This window comes from Struthio camelus, chromosome 1 (assembly GCF_040807025.1).
Source record: "Struthio camelus isolate bStrCam1 chromosome 1, bStrCam1.hap1, whole genome shotgun sequence".
Classification (NCBI taxonomy): Eukaryota; Metazoa; Chordata; class Aves; order Struthioniformes; family Struthionidae; genus Struthio; species Struthio camelus.
Window position 1 is genome coordinate 163,362,480 of NC_090942.1, and position 22,592 is coordinate 163,385,071.

Sequence of the window (22,592 nt, forward strand, 5' to 3'; positions counted from 1 at the left end):
GACCAAGCATGATTTAAAGAAACTTACTTTTTCGCCCAAGAAAATACAGAAACAGACCAGAATATGGTGACTTAGTTTATAGTAACAGTTTTCCAGGTTTTTTTTTTCTTTACTATATCTGGTATCTCTTTACAGCAGATGATATTTTCATATTATATTATGAATGCATTTTACTGTGGAGCTCAATATCAAGCCTTTATTTGGCTTTTCTAATTCTGCCAATTAACAAGACCACCCAGTTGACGGTATCATTAAAATACACGTTCGGAGCTGCAGCTAGCGGAGAGGTGCGTTAACACTGAAACGGCTTGGAGGTGCACAAACGAGGTTTGGCCCCGAAACAAGAAAACTAGCAAAGTGCTAGGACGGCAGTCCGTCGTGACCAAAAAAAAAAAAAAAAAACCCAAACAAAAACCTACAAAAACTGCTGCAAAAAGCCACGCTTCAGTGAGATACTGCTTGCTTTCTTCTCTTTGAACGGTCACTGTTTCTTCTTGCCCAGGGACTGCTCGGTTTTACCCGGCATAAGGCAGCCTGGGCTCCCGCTCATGTCACCTAGCGCTCACTTGCTTTGCGACTCGATGAACCGTGGCAAAGCCAACCCCACGCAGGGTGTTTTTTTAAAGAAGAGGGAAGACCGGGGGGGGTTGGGGCGAGGAAGGCAGCCCCGCGTTTTGCGACGCGCAGGCTTTGGGTGACTCGGCTTAGACAGAAATATGAGAATTTTTTTTTTTTTTAATGTGCTGGCGTTAAAACACACACACACACAAACGCACCCAACTTCTCTTTACTCAACCCTCCGATCTCTTACAAGGTTGAACCGTATTTACGCTACACCTGACAGGTTTGGATGGGGGGGGGGGGGGCACTGCCCGCTCTCCTCAGCCCCCGGCCCAGGCGCGGGCAGGCGGCGGCGGCCGCCCGCCCCCCACGCGTGTGTTTCCGCCCCCCCCACCCCGCGGTGCCGCCGTTGCCGAGAGACCGGGGGCGGCCGCCGCGCAAAACCCCGTTAACACCCCCGCGCCAGTGAACTAGAGGGGGCCGGGACTAGCTGCTGCCGGCCGCGCCATGACGGGGGATGCTGGCGGTAGGTCGCGGCGGCGGCAGCGGGTGGCGGCGTGCGTGGTCTCGCCGTGACGGTCCGCGGCTCCTCCTCTCCCTCCCGCCGACCGCGGGGCCACCGGTGAGCGGCGGCGCGGCCAGAGGGGGCGGGCGCCCTCCGCCGCGGCAGGCCGGGCCGCCCCCATCTCACCCCCCCCCCCCCGCCTCGGCCGGGCCTGCTCCCGCCACCGGCTGCGTTTCTGCGGCTGGGCCGGGCCCGCACCTGCCCGCCGGGCCGCGCCGGGGCCCGCGGCGCCTGGCTCCGGCCTGCTGCCGGCAGCCTGCCGGGCCTGCGAGACCGAAACCTGCCCCCCTCCGCCCTACCCCACCCCGCGGGTGCTGAAATCGGCCGGAGCCCTAGGTTTGAGCTTCCACACGGGCGCGGGTGGCATCGCCGTTATGATTTTGTTGATGTAAGCCTCGGGGGTGGGCCCTGATCTAATGCTGGGGGTGTGAGGTGGGATGGTGGGGAGAGACACGGGGTGTCAGGGGGAAGCCGGCTGGCCGGGGCGCTGCCGCCGGGTTTGCGGGCGGCCGGGTGCCCTCGGTTTTGGGTGGACGTGGGGCAGCTGGCGAGATCAACCTACCTATATCCCCCCCCCCCCCCCCCCAAAAACGTAATGTCCTGTTTCAAGGGTCTCAACGTAATTCATTAAGCGGCAAGAGATAAATTCACTTTTTGTTGTTGTTGCTCGCATGTTTTTATTTTAGCGCTCCCACGGACGTCAGAGACGCGTTTCTAGGAAGAAGTGAGATTTCGGGTGGCCTTTATGTACAAATGTAGCTCTTAAGATGGCTATGGTTTGTTCAGTTGCCCATTGTTGCATTCTGAGTCACTCATAAAGAAAATATTCACAGTGAGAAAATACTAACTAAATGCTATTTGGGTCGTTTGTTTTTGTGTCTTTCCCATCTTCAGTTTCTTGTTTCTTTTTGTTGTCCCTGTCTCTTTCCATTTCCTTCTACAGCGACCCTATCCCACCTGCTCCATAAGTGACCAAAACCAAAAAAAAAAATAATGACAATGAACTAATTTTTGCTGCATAAATTGAGAAGTTCAGTAACTTTAATGGAGGCAGAAAAAAATCATATTTGTCTGAGTCAGTTTTTCAGGCTGATAGAAGACTCAGACTTTCTGCAAGTTCACACATGCACCTTTGGGAACTTTTAGAAATAGTTGAGGAAATTTCTCTTTAACCGGTTAGGCTAGAGATTGTCTTTCAAAACAACATTTTTGAGCCTTCACAACAAGAATGTGCTTTAGAAATGTAGGCGCAAAGACATTTTGTTTTGTTTGCTTCATTTTGGTCAGAGATGTGGTCCATCAGAGTTCGTTCCCATTTCTCTGTACACGTTCTGGAAAGAAAAGTTTCTCACATAGAAACTCTGTTTTGATTTGTCTCCAGATTTTGGACATAACGGGTGCTGTGAGTACTACTTTATATAGACCTATGTGGCATTCATGCAAACCAAGGTTTTGAGCCACATAGGTTGCAGGCCTTAAACCTTAAACCTTCTCCACAAGTGATGATCATCATCAAGCTCTGTTCTGGGGGGTAATGGGCTACGGTTCCTAACTCTGCAAGAGGAGAGGAGTCTCTTATTTTGTAGGATAACAGAGTCTTTTAAGAAATTAGTATCTCATGATAAGGTAGAAGGTATTATTGGCTTCTAGAGGGGATGTTTTTTAATTCCCCTCATTGTATTTTGGAATTCTTGCAGTTGAAAACAAGATTTTTGTATGTGTTTATGAGTAAATAGAGGTGTTGCATTCACAAAATAAACTTATTTTTACTGTGTTACTAATGTAGTGCTTTAATGGTTGGGAAAGGACTTGGATTTCCTGCAGGTTTTGAGCATGAAATCTTATTGGAGATAGAGAGCAAAATCAGCTTAAAATAAATATATGGTTCGACCCACAATGCTTATTTCCATTTGAGTCTTTTTCTCTACTCCCTTTTTTTGCCTCCGTAACCTCTCTTATTTTGTTTGAAGTCTCCTGTATCAGGGTAAGTACTGATAAATGTCTTTCTCTGGGAGACAGTATTTCCAGACTATGGCTGCAAATTGTCTGGGTTCCCCTAGTTACATTTCTTTTTCTTTGCTCTCCCTTTTTCCTTTTATATTTTCTCTGATCTTTACATCTTTCCTTCTTTCTTTTTTCCCCATGAGGACAATCAAGCAGGGTATCAGGATATCCAGAGAATGTGGACAGTCCTTCCTTGGAGTTTTCAAGACCAGACGGAAGCAGTCTGGGTAAACTGCAATAACCTGGGTTGACCTCACAACTGACCCTCCCTGCTTGAGCAGGGCTAGAGATCTCCTGAAGTCCTTCCAATCTGAATTATTGTAGGACTCTGATCTCAGTTTGCCACTTCATTTTTTTTCTCCAAAAGAAAGCTTTCAAATTTGGCCTTTTTTTTCCTAGGGCATAATATCCAGTCCTTGTGTTTATAAAGATGGTAGCAGAAAGCGAAGGCTGTGGTTGCAACTTCTAGGAACTCTCCTACAGCGGTGAGGTTGTGTATTACATGTCAATTGGTTTGTTTTAAAGAAAAGATAAGAACAAGGAAGAGCCCTAATTTTGTTTTCAAGATTTCAGGTTTAAAATATATAGGTGTTAAATAATTCTCTGGCATTTCCTCTAATGATGAAAAGAGAAGAATTTGGAAAGGGAAAATGGTCTAGAATATTCAGATTTTTTTAAATAATTATTTTAGCAAAAATTGTAACAGTGTTAAAAGAAAATAATCACTGTTTATTTTATTTTTAAATGTATTTCAATTTAAATAATGAAAAGATGTGTATGCAAGGTTCTAGGCACCCTAACACATAATTAGTTGTACAACAAAATCCCAGCAACGTTAAGATAATCGTTGAAGTAGGCATGCTGCCAGCCATCCGCCTACAGAGAAGCTTCTTTCCACCCCTTCGTCATTCTGGTAAGGGTGCCCTCAACCCTTTCTGAAAAATCCTGCAAAATGTATCTCCTGCAGTGCTCCTAGCAGGTCACCAAATGGAGACTGTTTTAGAGAGAGGATGGGTTGCTCCCTGAATCCTCTCAAAGAATGACCTCTGCCCCCTTGCTTTCACAGGGAAGCATCTAGATGAGTACCTCAGCTATTCTTAGCTGCAGCTGTAAGGTCTGGGTAGAGAAGGCACCCCACAAAGAGGCAGGTCCTAGACATTTAGAGCTTCACAGATCATCAGCTACAGCATAATTTCCACCTGGAGATGAGCAGATCACAAAAGGAAATCCCAGAACACTGCTGTCATATTTTTCCAGCATGATTCTTATTAAGCGAATAGCTGCATTTCTTTGTCAGCTATGGGCTCTGAAGGATTTTCGTATCGACGGCATCGCAGTAGGCTAATCTTAGGGCAGCAAATGGAGGGTAGGTGGCCTGCAGTTGAAAAGAGCATTCAAAGTAATCTAGCTGTTAAACCATGATATATATTCATTAAGGGGATGTATTGCCATCAATTTATTCATTACATATAACTCCTAGGCTTTCAGTGGCCATCATTAACATAGTAGCATTTACCAGCCATTATGACCGAGTAAAGTCTTAGGCTATGTTTAAACTGTGGGGTTTGGGATACTGTCCAGCTCCCTGGTCCTACCTCATACCAACAACCCACGGGTCAGAGAGTTGTGCAGCGGGGTGTACACCGCTCTTGTGCTTTGAAAAGTAAAAACCTGGTTGTTGAGGGAAGGAGGTGCTTTGTTCTCAGACTTCTCTCTCCTTTCTGGATACTTGGGGAGGTGGGACGGTGGGATGTAGTGTAATAGCGTAACTGCCCTTTCCTGGTGGAGTAAGCTTGGAGTACCTTGTTCTCTACCTTGTATGTAAAATGGTATGGTGGAATGCATTTAACAGCTTCATTTGAAAATCATCAATTAATTAATACTAAGAAGGCGTATTGGAGATTGTAGAGAACTTCAGTTTTTTTTCCTTTTATACAGTGCTATTATTAAATGGAAAAATGTGGTCAAAATGCAAACCAGTTTTATCTGAAGCGATGAAGTGCATCATCTGGCTGTATCACAACATAGTGGATATGCATAGGTTCTTCAAAATTGTGTCTTTTAGATGTTGGAAGGCTTATGGTAAAAGGAAGTCATGACATGACATCGTGTAGTACTAGTGGGAGGCTGTATATTGTATTTACAAGAGGTCAGCTTCTGTATGGAATTATATATTTGATTCTGTCTGCTGAGTACATCTGAAAGGTTCTGGCTAGGTCTGAGAAGAACAACCTATATTTAAGAAATAAATATTCTGTGAGCATAGCTCTTAGCCATTGACAAGACAAGAGACAGGAGTCATGTAGGGAGCAAAGAGCTAATTCTATACACCTGTCTATTTTCAGACTAGGGGGTTTTGCATTAAAAAAGGTAAGCCTTCCTTGATGTGTGAACCCCAACCTGATTTTTTTGGCCTGGGCTCTGGTTCATGAGCACAAGACATCACCAGCTGTTCTTTGCTACCAGTGTCCAAATGATAAGAAATTGTGAATGTAACTGATTTTTAGGATGTTTCCTTCAATATATCTGCTTTATGAAGAATCCTGTTTGGCTTTAATGAACACTGGCAGTTCAGTCAGCTATTAGCAGTATGCTATGTTGAAAATAATGAAGAGATCTTTTAGGACTTTTAATCAGATGGAGCAACAACACTTCACAGAGACAAAGAGGACTGATAGGAATTTTTCCTTGAAGCTAGTTATGAGTTAGTAATTACATGCGTAGTGGCATGTGTCATGCAATTGTTTCACATGCAATTCCCTTTTTACCTTTATAAAATTAAGTATATCTATACTATCATGTATACAGCTTTCTCACTTCAAATATTCTGGTACATGAAAAGAAATCCTGAAATAACTTGCACTTGTAATTGTACCAAAAGCAGGGATGGAAGACCGTTGGGATGGAGGCAGGCAGTGGGGAGACAGGGACAATTGGATAGGAAGGAAAGGAAGAAGACTATTGAGATTCAACAGCAGGAAGGCTTTGTAAAGAAAGAGAACTTACTTTTTTCTGTAATCATAGAATCTATACTATTGCTAAGAACAATTTCTTTTTTAAGGCAGCCTGTGGGTTTTTTAAATGTAAAATGAAACTGATATTTTTTTCATCATACTATGTGTTTTTGTGTTTAAGTCCTCTTCCTGTTACGCACTACAAATTTTGGACCTGTTGGCAGATTTTAGCTTTTGCGTATGTGTAGAAGTTCAAAGATAATTATTCTCTTGCAGATTTATGTGCCACTTTAAATGTCCCAGCTCTGGAAAAGTTGGAATGGGTGTTGACATGTTTTTGGACATTCAGAATTCATGTTAAAGAGAGTTCTTGTAGGTGCCCAGCCATGGGAGGACCTTCAGTCTGTGCTCACACAATTTCAGATGACAAAGTCAATAGACTGGGAGACAGAAGTGTGCGGGAAGCCAGACTTTGCTGATAGGATTTGTCTTTGTTCTTTAAACTCTTTCCTTAAGACTTAGAAAGTTTGACAGATAGGATTATCTGCTTTATTTTTCTATTTATTTTTCTGTGAAGATATTTTTCAACTGCCTTCTTTTTCTACTAGTGCCTTTTATAAGTGTGTTTTTCTGTGTTTGTGATAAAGATTGCTTGTGGAGAATACACTATATACAGCAAACTTGCTTTAGGAACAAGACATATTTCTCCGGTTTTGATGCTGTGTAGGATCAGCTGCTTTTTTTTACTTTGTCTTTTGATTTTTGTAGGAAGTGCAAACTTCCATCAGCAAAAGTGTCTTGTGGTTAGTTTGGATATCACAGACTAGGATTAGATGTTCTTTATAGGGTTTTTTTTTCCCCCCTCAGTGCACACTGGGTCTTAAGTTTACCAGCTGTTGTGCTGGTATACTTTCATTTCAGGAGAAGCTGCAGATCTAGTGTAATGCTGATAAATCTAGCTTATTGTCTTGAATTTTAGTTCTAGGATGGGGTAGTGATTGTCTTGCTATGATCTTAATTTTTTTTGAGCAAACCCGCAAGTTCAGAGACAAAAGGCTGACTGAATGGATCTGAAGGGGCTCAGTATCTGAATGATTTTCTGTGTTGTTTTACCCCGTTAGTTTGTCTTTACTTCTAAAAATAATCTAAAGAAAAGATTTAAAAGCAAAAAAACTACATTCTTCTGTAAGAAGGGTGACACCTGTGCTGTTGATTTTCACTGCTATTACGGAGAAAAATCTGAAGTGGATATAGCCCAAAAACTCCGTGGTGTTTTGCTGTCTCACAACCTGTCTTTACCCCACATCCCATATTTCTAAAAATTCTGGAGCTAGAAGTATTCTCAAGGGAACGTAGTAAGTCTCTCGTGTTAATAGCAGGTTGTGATCAAAGACCTAAGGATGCCTTGTTAGAGTCAATGCGGGAGCTGCAGGGGTGGATTCATAGTCGGAGTAGGGAGGGCTGCAGCCTCCCCGAGAGTACTGCTTGGTGTGGTGCTCGCTGCACGTCACGTTCAGCAAGGAGTTTGTGCACACCACCCTTCCTCCCCTGCTTCTTTGCAGCTGGATCCTCTTTACAGACAGAGCTGTGAAAGGGGTTGCAGTTCAAGGGTTAAATTTTGTAGTTCAGGAGTTAAATTCTTTACACACCTGCGTGCAGGAGAGTCTGGAGGCTGCCCCAGGCTTTAGGTTGTTCTAAGGTCACAAACAGATGTAAAAGCCTGTGTGTTCCCCAGAAAAATAAAAGTAGTGAGAGCAAAAAAATTGCATAAAAGCTTGAGAGCAATCTTACTACACTTTGAACAGCCTTGGTAAGGACCATTTCTAGAAGGCTTTTGGCTTGCGGTCTTTATTTTGCAATTTTGCAGGCACTCCTGCTCATTTCAAGTAGAGAGGTAAACATACTGGCTGCTGTATTCTGCAAATGTTTCCTCTCTTGCCTTGGATTTACGTGCATGCTGATTTGTTTATTCAGGGCTACCGCATGAAAACAGAAATTCTGATCTCCGCCTCTTAAAAATAGGAATTCTGACCTCTTTTGTCACCATAATTGATTATGACTCAGTGAATTAAAGCTATCGTTGACATCTCAGGTTCATGATATTTTGTGTGCCCAAATCAATTCCATAAGTAGAAAGAAAGTGTCACTGGATAACAAGGTAAATGGGAATTTCATTATGAGGATATGGCTAATCTTCTACACATCAACTGTATAAATAAGCAATACGGAAAAAAAGCATAAAAACAGCTGAGCCTCTTTTATAACCAGTTGGTAATTATCTATGTTATTCTCCAAACAGACAGAACTTGTTATTTAGAGTATCATTTATAAAAACAATTTCAATAGTAGCTCATCAGTGTTTCATATCCTGAGCCTTTTCTCATAATTATCTTATTGATTGTACTTATCTTATTGATCCTCTACTCACTTATGAGTATTTTATTAAGAGTTTACCAGGACCACTGTCATAGTCAGTGAAAGGGTAAACATAAAACTGTTGTTGTTTTATTGATTCATTGATTAGCTTTTGAGTAACAGTTTATGGAGGAACATATTTGCAAGAAACATTCTACAAAGTACCTTTTCTTTTTTTTTCCCTTCCAAGGTCTGTGGCAAACTTCTTACCACTGCGCTAAATGTAGCTATTATAGGAGTGATATGATGCTGTATGACCTCAAAAGGTATACCAACATCCCCTGAGGGATCAAGAGTTTTTAGTTATGCTTTGGTCCAGACATATGTCAATGCATTAGGCTTGGAAGTAAATAGGAGAAAGCAGGAAAAAGGGAGTAAAGAGAAGGAAGTTGTGAAGATTATAGGAAAGAAATGGGAGCATGAAGTGAAGGAGGAGGCTTAAGAGAACATAGAGCTTGTATGGACATGTTTGTATGGCAGTCTTCATTTGTTACAGTATTTAAAATGTTCATTTAAAAACATTTACATATTTTTAGTGACAGATTATCAGTTTCATTTTTACTAAGGTTGTATCTTGCTGTGATTGACCATCCAAAATGAGTAAAGGTGTCAGAAGTTGTCCCTTTTTTTTTGCTTCTATATCACTTATTTATTAAAAAAGCCAGTTACTGTATAACTTCAGGTCCTACAGCTAGGAGCACCAGTTCCAGACCTCGACACTGTTACTTTATGCTGTATACCGACACGGACCAGTGGTCCAGACTTGGATTTTAAATGTTAGACAAGAGATGTCATAGAGGTCCATGCAGGCAGGAAAACACAAGGGCACGCTAATCACACAGTCATCATGTTGTCCCAAAGACATACCTCCAGCAATCATGATCAGGAGCTTTAATTTAATGGTAAATATGAAGGAGGACAGTGGGAAGACTTTGCAGAGGTTTACAAGGAGTGCCTTACATGTGGCGAGACACACCATAGGAGAAAACACAAAAGGAGTCTTCTGAAAATGTAACGAGGGGGTTACAGAGACAGGAGCTGGCCTCTTGATTCTGAAATAGAGAATAGAGAGAGCAGGAATAGACTGTAAGTGACAGATCGAAGGAGATGAACAGGTTATATTTGCTGTTCTGGGTGAAAGAAGAGACAGCAGAGAATGTATAAACGCAATGTTTGGATGTGAGGCAGCAGCCTGTATGATGAAAAGGCCAGTTGAGAGAAAACACATGGGTACTTCCATAGTCTTTAAAACACTGCTAGTAGCTGATTAAAGCACAGTGTTTCTTGCATTCACACTGCAGGTGTCAACATACCTTGTGATATTTGGTGGTTAACTTGTAGCTTTTATTGAAATTATTTTATATTACTTTTGACTAACCTTTTAAAATTGTAGCATCCCCTACAAAACACACTTGGTCCTGAGTAAGGGTTGCTTACCCCCAAGAACTTGCTTTCTGCTTTCCCCTTGCTTTCCCGGAAAAAAAAATCTCCAAAACCTAATTGTTTTGTATTTCATGAATGTATGGGTTTTGTGCATATGCTGTGCTCCCTTCTGCACCCTTTGGAAGGGTGCAGCTTGTTCATCTCTTTGGATTTATTTAGACTTCGAGCTCCATGCACTGTATCTGTGCAAAAGTCAGTAGTAAGATCCAGCCACTTCTGTGCTGTTCTCTGGTGTCCCTGGGGTGCTAAAAGGCTCAGTGTATGCCACACAAACAGGAGCGTGGAAACTGTGCCTAGCCTTGTAGGAAGGGCATACTTTTCTCAATGCTTCCATGTCCCAGCATAAGCCCCGGAGGGAGCTAGCTCTCTGGCTCTTGGGTAGGTAATTGCTAACATAAAGAGTATTAGAAAAATACATATTCATAATAGATTTATATAATAAAAAGGCTCATTTTCTGATTTCAGTGAAGAACAGTAGCATCTGCTGGCTACTTAACATCTCCTATTTGCCTTTGGCTCACTGGGCTTTAGCCTAGCGTAGTGTCATAAATGGAAATGTCACCATTAAATTAAATGGCTCCAGGTCAAATCCATCAAGATTACTTTGGGTTTAAGTTTCCAGCAATAGCCTTCTTTGCATATTAGTATAAATTTTCTGCCAGCTTTGCTAAGTTTCTCTTAATTATTTAAGTTACATACCTCTATGTACATTTTTGTGAACTTATGAGAGTCATGTTAGTCATTTATATAGGCAGTCTCTTAATGAAATCAAGATCCTGTTAATCGGTAAGTAAAAAAACAGCTTGGCACAGAGGCAAAATGTTTTAGGTTAATTACAAAACTGTTCAAAAGGTCATTATAAAATGGTTTGTTTAGTGAATTAATGTCTCTTCCCTTTTTTTCTCCTCAAGGAGGTTTCATCGTTATAGATAACAAAAGTTAACTTCAGGATGCTCAAAAGGAAACAAAGTTCAAGGGTGGAAGCCCAGCCAGTTACAGATTTTGGTCCCGATGAATCTTTGTCAGACAATGCAGATATTCTGTGGATTAACAAACCAGTAGGTACCTCTTGCAGTAGTTCCCAATTATAAATTAAAGGTAAATTTTATTGTTGAACTATGACTTCTAAGAAAGATTCTGAAATAAGTTTGTAAGAAAAAATTATTGAGCTGTGGTTGCTAATCTACCAGTTCATTTTTGCAAAAAGTCCAAAACTAAATGAAAAGATTTCTTTTGGTTGTTGCAAAATGATGATGATGGTCAGGCAGTGTTTACCAAAAAACTCATCTATAGATTATTCTTCTAATCACACATGCTTTCAATGCCTCTGGTTGCTGTTGTGTTTATGGAAATTACAAGCCAAGTTTGTAAAAGGATCTTTTGAAAAGGGTGTCAAAAGTAGCGTTTTGTTCTTAAAGTGGTGGTCAGTATTTAAAGGTTGTGATTTTCGAATCTCCTCGCTTACATCCTTTATGAACACAAAAGTATATTTTAGATGCTTATTTTCCAGAAGAACTCACATTTTTCTGGTGTCCTTTGGCCTGCAGTGTGACCTAAGCAGTAGATTGGTATAAAAGTGTCTTGTAACTTGAAATCAGTGAAAGTTTCATTGGGAACAGAGTTACTAATAGAATGTGCAGTATTAAGAAAATGCCATTACCATGTAAATATGCCAGTTATTTATTTACTCAACAGTCAATGTGCATCGAGGATTCCTGTGTTTTGAAGAATTCATACTTTTGCAGAGAAGGCATTTTCACGCTTTGCTTAAAATAGAGTGGAAATGTTTATTTTATAAAAGCGAAAGTCCAGTCTTCTGAAATCAATTAATAAATGCTTTTGGCCTTATGTTCAGTTAATGAAACTGCCATCTCATTAGTAGCATGGATGCCAAACCCCCTCAGCTTTGCGTCTGAGTTTTAGCACCTAAATCATTTACAAGACAATACCCATATATTAATGATTCATATTAACTAATTTTAAATGGAATATTTGTATTGACTGCTGTAATAAGCTCAAAATGTCACTGCAGAAATATATGTTGGGATAGATTATTTACATATATTTCTCAGTACACAGTACACTACTTTTAGATGGAATCATTTTGCTTCTTGTCATGTTGGTGGACTAGTTGTATATTGCTTAGCATGTGTAATATTGACATTTTAATGTGGTAGACAGCAAGTTTTTATATCAGCCACACTTTACTATTTTATGCTGATTTTTTTCATTTGAAACAAGCGATTACTCTGTGAGGATTAAAGGGACATAAAAGATCATTCATCTGGTGCCTTGCACTTTCAAATTATTAATTTGTCCTCAGGGTGTACGAACACTAGAGCTGTTCAGTCCAGGTCAAATATCATTACGCTTAGACAAGTGTTTAGTAAACTGAAGTTAGATAAGTGTTTTTACAACTTCTTGATATCAGAAGGTGTGAATTGGTGTAAATGAGAGTAGAATTTTTCCCTAAATGAAAAGTTGTTATAAGTACACTTTTTAGTTCAAACTTTTTAGTTTAGTTTGTTTGAAGAATTTTTTGCTTGAGTATTTTTTTTTCTTGTTGTTGTTCTGAGAGCAATGACCTTATCAATTCTTAATTCATTGTACTTGCCTGGCTTCAGGATAATTTCTGCAATGTTTTGATTTAAAAGAAAAAAATCCAACTCCAGACGCTTGTACTGATATGTTCTACTTTTTCATTAGAACCTAAGACCCACCGCCATGACTGGTACTGAATATCAGCCTTATTAGTAGTGAGTGCAGTGAGAATGAGACATAAATAGTCATAGAAATGAACCATTCTCTTATAGCAACAGTGCTTGTTTGGAACAAAAGTGAATCCTGATGGTAAGAAGTAGCTTCCTGTGACTTGGCCTCTTCCATACTGGTTCTTTTCATAAATGCAAGGATGTTTTTAATCCCCGTGTCTCTCAGTTCATTTCTGGAATTGTAAACCGATCTAAAAATCAGGCAGTCTAAAATATTTTCAGGTATTTTCATTTAATATCGTCACGTGATTATAACATCCTCTAATTCTGTTTATTCTCTGCACATAAATATTGAATGTGACAAGTTGTCATTTGAAAATGAGTTGGATTGCAAAGGCCACAAAGTAGAAAGTATAGCATCCAAACTCTTTTCCTGGCTCTTAATCATTATTTTCGAAAATATAGAAATAGAGCCTCCCGGATTAACTAATAATTTATTTTTTATTTTTAATAATGTCAGGAGTGCTTATTTTTGGATGAAGACTTTAAATATATGGATCATGATATAAAAGAAAAACCCAGCTATAGGTGTTTACAAAAAGTCCTGGTACAAGTTATGGAGGCTAAATATTTGAGCTGTTTTTGAATATCAAATCAATATCACAATGTCTTTTTTTTCAGTGGGTGCACTCTTTACTACGAATCTGTGCCATCATCAGTGTTATTTCTGTTTGTATGAACACTCCAAAGACCTTTGAGCATTATCCTCCTCTCCAGTATGTGACATTTGCTCTCGATACTCTCCTGATGTTTCTTTACACTGCAGAGATGATAGCAAAAATGCATATCCGTGGCATAGTTAAGGTAAGCATTTAAAAGATATTTTTCATGTGCTTAAGAAAATGGATCTGAATGTATGCTAATAGCATTTGATTTTTTTTAACTTCTCAGCTCTTTTTGTTATGATTTTTTTTGCTTGCAGACTGCACCATAGCACATAAAGAGAAAGGGCAGATTGAAAAAGATGCAGATTTGATGCATATTTAATTAAAAAAAAGTAATACCAACATGCATGATAATGATTTTCTACTAAGAAATAGATAGTCTCATTGTGTTACTATGAAGAATGAAAAGCAAAATGAGCTACATGTATATAGGTAAGAATCTTGTGTAAATGTCTAGAGATCCATATTTGGATTTAGAACTTTGATTTTCATTCCACAAGACTGGATATTTTCATTACGGGGTTGCTTAATTTAAATAAGAGCATAAGTCTTACTGTGAGCAAAATGAGAAAGTTATCTTGCTCTACTGAATTTTTTTCTTAATATAATACATGTTGGTAAGCAAATGCTTCTGTTATCAAATGTTTAGTGTTGTTGCTGGACTAATTATACTTGTTTCAGTAGATACGGTATTGGAGAACATAAAACTGCAGAATTTTTTTCAGTAGCCATCATTCTGTGGCATTATTTTCCTGATTATTTCCAGTCTTCATTAAAAATGAACAAATTCAGTTTATATATAGAAAATCCATCTGCAAAGCTTGTTAACAGTTTAATTATGTCACTATTGCACAGAACAGAAAATCGATGTGTTATGTCCTTTTCTTCAGTGCTGAAAGGTCTGATGACTCTTGAGACATCTGAGGTTGTGCTTAGCTGTTCAGTGGGTTCTGACTTGTGCTTTTGCAGGTAGCATTTTTGTTCACTGCCAGACTAAACTATTATGTCATCCTAGCTAATGCATAATTAGTAGCAAAGGTTAAAGTATTGTTAATTTAATATTTGGAAAATTACTGAAATAAGAAGATTCTGTGAAAGTCTTCTTGTGTTGCATAAGGCCAAAGTAATCTTTTGCGAGGTAGTATTTCTGGCTACTACCTATACTCTCTTATTCAGAAATGCCCATTAAGCAGGTGAAGGTGAGGCACTGGATTGTCAATGGGGAATTAGTGGCCTGCATGCACATTTGGACAGTGATGCGGAGGAACAAGTTACTATTACAGCCAGTACAGCCTTACAGAGAAATGGACAATGGACATGTGGAGATTAGGCCAGAGGGAGGGAGGGACTGCCAACATGGTGTGACTTTTTGTACAAAGCTTGATTTCTCAGCCTTTGTGTATGGAAATATCAACTTCATTCACAGTCAGTACCTAGGGGCTATGAATAATATGTTGCTGCATTTTCTAATGTCTTTCATTGGATAATGTAATGTTTGTATTTTTGTGGCAATGAACTGACCTTTGAAGTGTGTCTGAAGAGAGTCTGTCCTCACAGAGTGAGCAACTGGGGTTTCTCCCACTGCTTTATTCACGTTACACATGTATAGATCACAGTAAGGGTTATTTTGGTTGCACACCAACATTTTACTCTTCCTTTATTGGATAAATACTTAGTAAAGTAGAGTAGGCATAGCAAAAAATAGTTTGTTTAAGGAGAACATGGCTACATTTATTACTATTTCAACAACTGAGGTTTTTCTTACGACTTAATGTCCTATATCAATGAATGTAGTTACACTCAAATGAATTAGCTTCACTAACACTATTCATGGTATCATAGAATAATTTAAGTTGGAAAGGACCTCCAGAGGCAATCTAGTCCAACCCTGTGCCCAAAGCAAGTCCACTTAGGTCAGGTTACTCAGGGACTTGTCCTGTCGAGTGTCAGACTCCTCCAAGGATGGAGGGTCTACACAGCCTTTCTGGCAACCTGTTCAGTATTTCACCAATCTCATGCAAAAAACTTTTTTCCTAATGTTTAAATGGAATTTCCCATGTTCCAGCTTGTGTCCGTTGCCTCTCTTCCTGCTATTTTTGTTCCTACTCTTTGAGGAGAGTACGACTCCGTCTTCTCTTAGGTAGTTGTAGATAGCAATAAGGAGGCTGAACAGACCCATGTCTCTCACCACCTCCTCATACATCGTGTACTCCAGCCCTCCCACCGTCTTGGTGGCAGGGTACTAACGGGGCACTGTTTGGAAGCTGGTTAACATATGTTAAAGATGTTTGCATACATATGTAGCATCTTTATATGAAGAACTTTGTTTATGAACTGTAGTCGTAGTTTAAGCACCTTGGAGACTTTTAGTGAACTTTGGATCAAAGAATGTATTGTTATATGCTCGTTCTGAACTTTCCCTAAAGTCTTAACCAAACTTATACGTAAATCAGTATTTCTGTAAAAGCCTAAGGGTTTGAAATGCTAATAAACTTTTGAACCGTGATTAATGAAAAATTTAATCCAGAGAGAAAGCTAATTTATGGAGAAGGTAGGCACCATCCACCTAAGTCCCAATTAATAACAATATAACCGAACTAAGATGATTTTTGAAAATGTTAAGTCATATCTAATTAACACCTTCTGAGGACAAGTTAGAAATTTACTTCCCCTGGTTCCCAGTGGTTTATAGAAAGTAAAAGCGGTTTCTCAAAATTCTAGCCTTTTGTCTGTAAAAGCTTTCTGTTGTCCCTGTATAAAGTGACAAAATAAACTGATACATATGCGAGATGCTTTATTACCCCAGAAGGAAAGTTAACTGAAAAGTTACTGTGACATTTTGCCTTTCATTACTGCATTTCTTTCTGAATAATTGGTGCTGGGCTAGTAAAATTTGTTTAAAGCCTGGGTTACCTACTCCTTGTGAGTGTTGGTTGTTCCATTTGACAAGACAATTGATTCAGTGAGAGGACTTTTTAGATTACAAAGACGCTGCTCATAGTGATATACACCCCCTAAAAAGAAAGTAGGCACTGACATGTGATTAGGCAAGGAGCATAAGATGTAGGTATTAAAGAAACCAGAAGATGATAGTGTGGTGTATATCTACTGCAGAGTCTGAGATGCTTTTGTTTTTAAAATGGTATGTTGATATTTCATATTACTGCTGTCATACACTATTTGTTTCTAATAGGCGTTATGCTAGACTGACTCTTCCAGAAGAATTGGAATGGGGAGAAATGCGCAGTCTAGTGGGTTGTAATCTGTATAGAGGCAGTACCTGGGAAGAAAACACTGAAAGACGCTGTGAGATGGTGCTCGTGTTATGGTTTTTAGTATTCTAGGCAATTATCGTTTGTCATAGTTTTGAAGTAATGTTTAGAATATATCTGTCTTCACCCCTGAAACTCGTCTCTGCAAAATGAAATAACAGGCTATTGTTTGTACTGATGGAGGTCTTTCTTTGTGTACAGAATTCTAGGACAGTCTACGTAATGTTTGTTGTCCACATTGTATAAAATGTATGTACAAACATTAGTAAGATTTTTAATGATTTGTGGAGCATTATATCTGACAGATAATTAGGTGAAGTGAGTTTGTTTCTTACCATCTATTTTTGATTTCTCCATTCTAAATTATGTTCTAAACTGAAGGATGATGGCCTATGTTAGAGCTCACTGTGAAATGATACAGTAGTCCTGCAAAATACTATGTGCTCAGAATCAAATCTGTTTCAAACAGATGAAGTCAGTAAATGTATAATATCAGTGACCAGAGAATAACTTTAATGAATGGCCTCTAATGGAATAGTTTGATGACATTAAAAATTAGCTTTTGATTGCTTCATCAAATAAGTTGTTCAGGTAGTTATAAAAGAAACTGAGTGGTTTACTTTTTTGAATTATGTATAGCCTATTATGTTTTTATGAGCTAAAACTTTTTGATATTTCAGTCATGAAGACCTGATCTAATAAAGCAACAGTTTAATATGAAAGTTTATTTTAAAAAAATTACCTTCCTAGATAAGTGTCCATATTTTTTCTGCAAACTTTCTCCATAAATTGCACATTTTAATGATTTTACTGTATTGCAAATTCTGTTCTCTGAGTAGCACATGAATTAATGGATAATGTGACTTAGCCACAGCAGTATTTCTGTAAGAATAGCTTATGAAGCATGTTAGCAAATGTCTAGCAAATTGTGTTGCAGACATATCTTAAAAAGACTTCATGTGTTCGAAATTAAAAACTATGATCTCTTAGAAAATCATTGAAAGGAGTAAAAAAATCGGTATTAAATATCACAGTCTTTCTATGCATTAAAAAAATGAACTGTGAACAAACCATGGCTGTTTCCATAAAATGGTGAAAGAAGTTCTTTTAGGCATATCACAATCCCTTCAGCTTCTACTCTACTTGAGAGCTACAGTCCCATTCATCTTGTCTGACTTTTACTTCTAGTTACCACACAGTGCTTGTTTTTTTAATGGGTTCTTTTTTGATGATGAAGATATATATATTAAGAAGTTATGTTTTAATAAAGGTATCAACTTAGTTAAAGCAGCTACACAACTATACTTTACAGAAGTATCTTAAGGGTCTTATTTTGGTGTTTAACGAGTACAGTTGGAGGACCTTTGTTGTTTTAATTTTGTATCTTTTCCTAGAAAAGATATTGGCAGTTAAATCAACAGCGAAACTGGGAAGATATTTTTACAGTATGTTTTGTTAATGAATGATGCTACTCTCCTGTTATCATATGGCTATTATTAGTTAAGCTTGCTTATAGGCAGGTCTTGCTATGCTAATTTTTTGTTTTCTTCCTATAGACAGGCCTCAGGTCTTTGTTAGTGTAGGAGTAGCTGACTGCAATCCCGGCATCTAAAGACCTTGGTTATTACAATTTGGAGGCTGAGAGATGTCCTTGTCCATTTTTTGCTTTATCTGTGTATTCATGTTAAGGCAGTCAGGGCTGGTATTTTAGCATGTGAATAAGATGCATGTTTGTGCAGTAAAAAGGAAGTAGAATTAACTTGGAATGGCTGAATCTTTTATTTGCATCCTTATGCTGTATATATAATGTGTAGATCTATAATATACTATAAATTTTCTATTTTAACTTTGTTCCATTGCAAGCAAAATATATATATTTTTTTTCCCTTTCCCTTCTCCTTAATATAGTTTAACATCAGGATTTTAGGAAGACAGGAGCACGAACATGAGCTTTTTACCTTTGTATTACCCATGGGGGCTTTAGGGTGTATACAGATAAGCAAGAATTTCTGTTCTCATCCATTCTGAACCAGTGCTGTTTCCATGCTGTACCTTCTGGTGTTAATTCATTGAAATGTGTTGAAATACAGGATAGGCAGTAAAACTACAGGCAGGAGAGTCTGATTGTGCTTTGAAGGAGCAGGTAACAGGTGGATACCAGGGAAAAGAGTATAAATATTGGGCTGTATGGAGAAAACCAAGTACAGCAAAGAATCGCATTAATTCCACTTTGTTTATTATTTTTAATTATATTGATAATGTTAGAAATCATATTCTTCGAATGTGGAGAAGTGCTGCATATCCAAACTGTGTATAAATCCTCCACTGCTTGACATAATTTGTGGAATTAATGCCTACTACAGTAAATACATGTCCACACATAAATGGAGAACTCATTTCTTTAATTTTAACATATACATACTGGAAGAGAGCTAAATGTTTTAAATTGAATTCCTGTAAGTTATCTTTATTTATTTATTTATTTATTTATTTATTTATTTATTTTAGAAAGTTGAAGATTAGCATTCTTCTCTGTGGTCTGATTTAGTTCTCTTTGTCAGTTTCCTGCCAAGGACACGCTCAACTGACAGATCCCGGAAGTTAGGAATATATGCCAAAAATATCAGAAGATACTTAATTTGTGGCATACAAATTGGCTCTAAAAAAATCGTACATTAGGTCTTTTTTAAATTTTTTGTCTCAAACCTAGAAATATTAAATGTGAAGTACAGCCCTGCTTCAGTGATGACAGAAGGTAGGAATTAAGCCCAAGACAGAAAGTTGTCTTTATATGGGATTTAATGCAACCAGATTATTGTGGATTTTAGGAATAGGAATGTTTTAATTAAATGAAATGAAACTTTTATTTTTAATTATTTTTGTCAGTGTAGCACAAACAATAGCCATCACTATCATAGACTTAAAAGTTTCCCAATCTTAGCTAGCATGTTGCGAGATCTGTCATTCATTCAGTTCAGTGTAGCATTCAAGGGTGTTTCAAGAGATTACCTAATTTAATTTTATCTTTGATTCTCTCACATAAAATGGAAATACATTAAATTAGATCATCTTCATAGCAAAACGTTTTCCACACCTATATTTAGCTATGCTTGCTCCCCAGATACTGGCTGAATCATAGTATCCGGAAACACGAACTCCACTAGTGCCAGGGTGGCTGAATAATACAAGGTAATCTCAGTGATCCCGCAGAAGTCAGGGATGTCTTTTATGATAGTATAGTGAACAGCGATCATTTTGCTGTCAACCAGCCTCTCGCAGAATACTTTCACTTCTTTGACAACCACTTTGTTGTGTTCTAAATAGCATTTTTACTTGGTCAGAAATACTCTTTCTGATTAAAGTAGTATATTCCCTAGAGTTTATCAGAAAACATATAATGAAGTGATTGCCAGAATACGTGGAATATGCAGAATTGCAGACATAGGAGAACTCTAGGTAAGTGACTAACCTTTGATTCACTGGGATCATAAAACTAGAACTTCCGTGTGTAGCTGGCAATGGTCTTTATTTTACTGTCTGCTACTGGTGGTTTATATTTGTATAAAGAATCCAAAAATTAGACCATGTGTGCAGCCATAATCAACTTCTACATATCTGTGTGTGAAATTACAGCCTTCTAACAAATAAAAACAATTTTTGCTGCTTATTTTAGTGTCGCCACAGGATTCCAAACCATATACTGATATATAAAATGGAGTACATTTAGTGCAATAGTATAAGTAAGTTATTGAATTCAATTTGATATTGGTATTTTCATGGTCTCTTCAGTTCAGAATACCGCTTTCTATTTATCCTAAATTTATTTGCATGAACTTTATTTCCCAAAACGTAAATATAGCTCAGTGAACCTTTGGTTCTAATTTCTTTCTTGTCCGAAGCTTCTTAGTCATAAAGAGCTCTGCTATAGTCATCTGCATCAAGAAAATGTTAAATCTGTTTCAGTGAAAGGGGATCAATCTCCTTCACTGTTTCTTGGATAAGATTTGAATTGGGCTCCCATTTACATGCAGTTTATGTCCACTATATAATTTACTAACATGGCTGGCCTGCTTCTGAGAGCACCATGTGTAAAGTAATGATTGTAGCAGTCAAAAATAGTTTATTAGAAACTTATAACCTCACTGACAAGGCTTGCAATGCTGTAGAATCGGCAGTTTCATTTATGGGCCCACTCACGTGTCACTTATGAATGTGACTGTATGTGCGTTAGCTAGGTCTGCTCATTAGTTTAGGGAGCGCTGCTGTAATGATCTCCACGTTGAAAAAGTACGAGGGGGGACTTGTAGCCAAAGAAATAAAAAATAATTCTCAAACATAAAATAGATGTGGTATTAAATAAGCATCAGGCTCATGACAAAATGCAGGGAGCCTACCCTCCAGTGGAAGGACTTTGTATTTTTTTCATCAGTGTAATATAAAAATCATCTTCTGCTTACTAATAAGCTATGTTCTGAAAGTCATGTCACATGGGAATGAGCAAGGTACTCTAAAGGTAATCTAAGGATATCATATCTTCATTAAATTTTTTTACTCCTAGCCTTTGTGTTAGGAGATGGAATAAAGTATAGAGAAATATTCTAGGTGAACTACTTGTATTGGTCGCAATTGCCCTGTTGGCATTTTAAATAACTAAATAGGAAAACATGCCAAAGTCCAAGAAACCTTGAAGAAAACATGTGCATATTACAGAGGAATTCACATCCACAACAACAAAAAGGAACTGAGAAACAGATGGCTAAGCTGAAAATTCTGCCTTAAGGGAATGAGAGATGAATAGAGATAGTTTCACACCATGGACACTGAGGGGATGTGGAATCATCCTCATTATACCCCATCCGTGTTGCAGCTTCTAATCACAATCCTGACGGTATTACAAAATTGACATTGAAATCATGTTGTAAAAATGAGGTATGGTATATCTTGTCCCTCTGTTAAAAGAGTAACACTTGAAAATAAAAGGTGTGAGAGTTCCCTCTCCTGTCCATTAAAACAGCCTAGTAGACACCAATTTAGTACCATCAAGCTGAAATTTAGAAAAAAAATTATATAGCAGAAGTACTACCCCGAATTTAATAGAAATATCTTTCTTCACTGTGTAGTTGTGACATATTTCAGCCTACAAAGGAATTATAGAATGTCAGAAGTAATGGTCCTTGACATTTCCCCGTTGTTAAATCAATTACATCTTAGGATTCACAGCAAAACTTCTGTACAAACTGAAGTAGTTGCAAGTGGATTTGTCGGATTTTATTTCAGTAGCATTGAGCACTATTCACTGACTTCAGTATTCGTGCAAGAGTCTAAGGTAAGCAGTTACATCATTAGCTTTCTGCTTTCTCTCTGTGTTCATAGAGGAACTGAAACAAAGCATAATCTTCTGCCAGCTCAATCACAGACAGATTGGAGTTATTTCCTTTGTTTCTCTTAAGTGCTAAAGGCTAGAATCAGCTAAAATCAGCAGCTTTCAGAATGTCAGGTGCTCCCAGGCGGTGTTATCCCTGTGCAGATAGTACATTTTCATTGTTATTTTTCCGATAGATGCGTTAGCTGCTATGGTTACTATCCATCTACCCAAGTGGAAAGAATTGAGGACAGAGAGGCTGGGGCCTTACCTGAGTGATGTGGACCTGAACTCTGTTACATTCAGTTTCATGCAACTACAGGGGACCTTTCTTCTCCCTGTAGTACAAGAAACGTGAGGTGGAGCAGGGCCTTTCATGTTGCAGTGTCATACTGTAGCTGCCTAAACTGAGAATCTACAGTTGTTTCCTGTGGCAGCTAACGTCTGTTTACATACTGTATCACTTTGCTAGTCATATTTGCTTGCATGTAATAGTATTTTTTTCTTGCTTTTAGGGCTTAAAATAAGAACACTTTCAGTAGGATTCCTCAGCGCTATTTGGAGGGTCTGCAATTTAGTT

General features: G+C 38.5%; 1 protein-coding gene across 5 annotated transcripts in view; it reads left to right on the forward strand.

Moving 5' to 3' along the window:
- The first annotated feature begins 1,013 nt into the window (after positions 1-1,013).
- The window catches only part of NALCN (sodium leak channel, non-selective), a 241,937-nt gene continuing 220,358 nt past the window's right edge, over positions 1,014-22,592 (forward strand). For 2 of the 5 annotated variants that reach the window (XM_068927818.1, XM_068927834.1), the window contains exons 1-3: positions 1,014-1,087; positions 10,854-11,000; positions 13,335-13,517. In XM_068927818.1, the coding sequence (XP_068783919.1) occupies positions 10,893-11,000; positions 13,335-13,517 (291 nt within the window). In that variant the 5' untranslated portion in view covers positions 1,014-1,087; positions 10,854-10,892. Of the gene's footprint in view, positions 1,088-1,425; positions 1,515-10,853; positions 11,001-13,334; positions 13,518-13,730; positions 13,811-22,592 lie in introns of those variants that run through there. The other 3 variants (XM_068927848.1, XM_068927826.1, XM_009680092.2) reach the window with 3 other exon arrangements.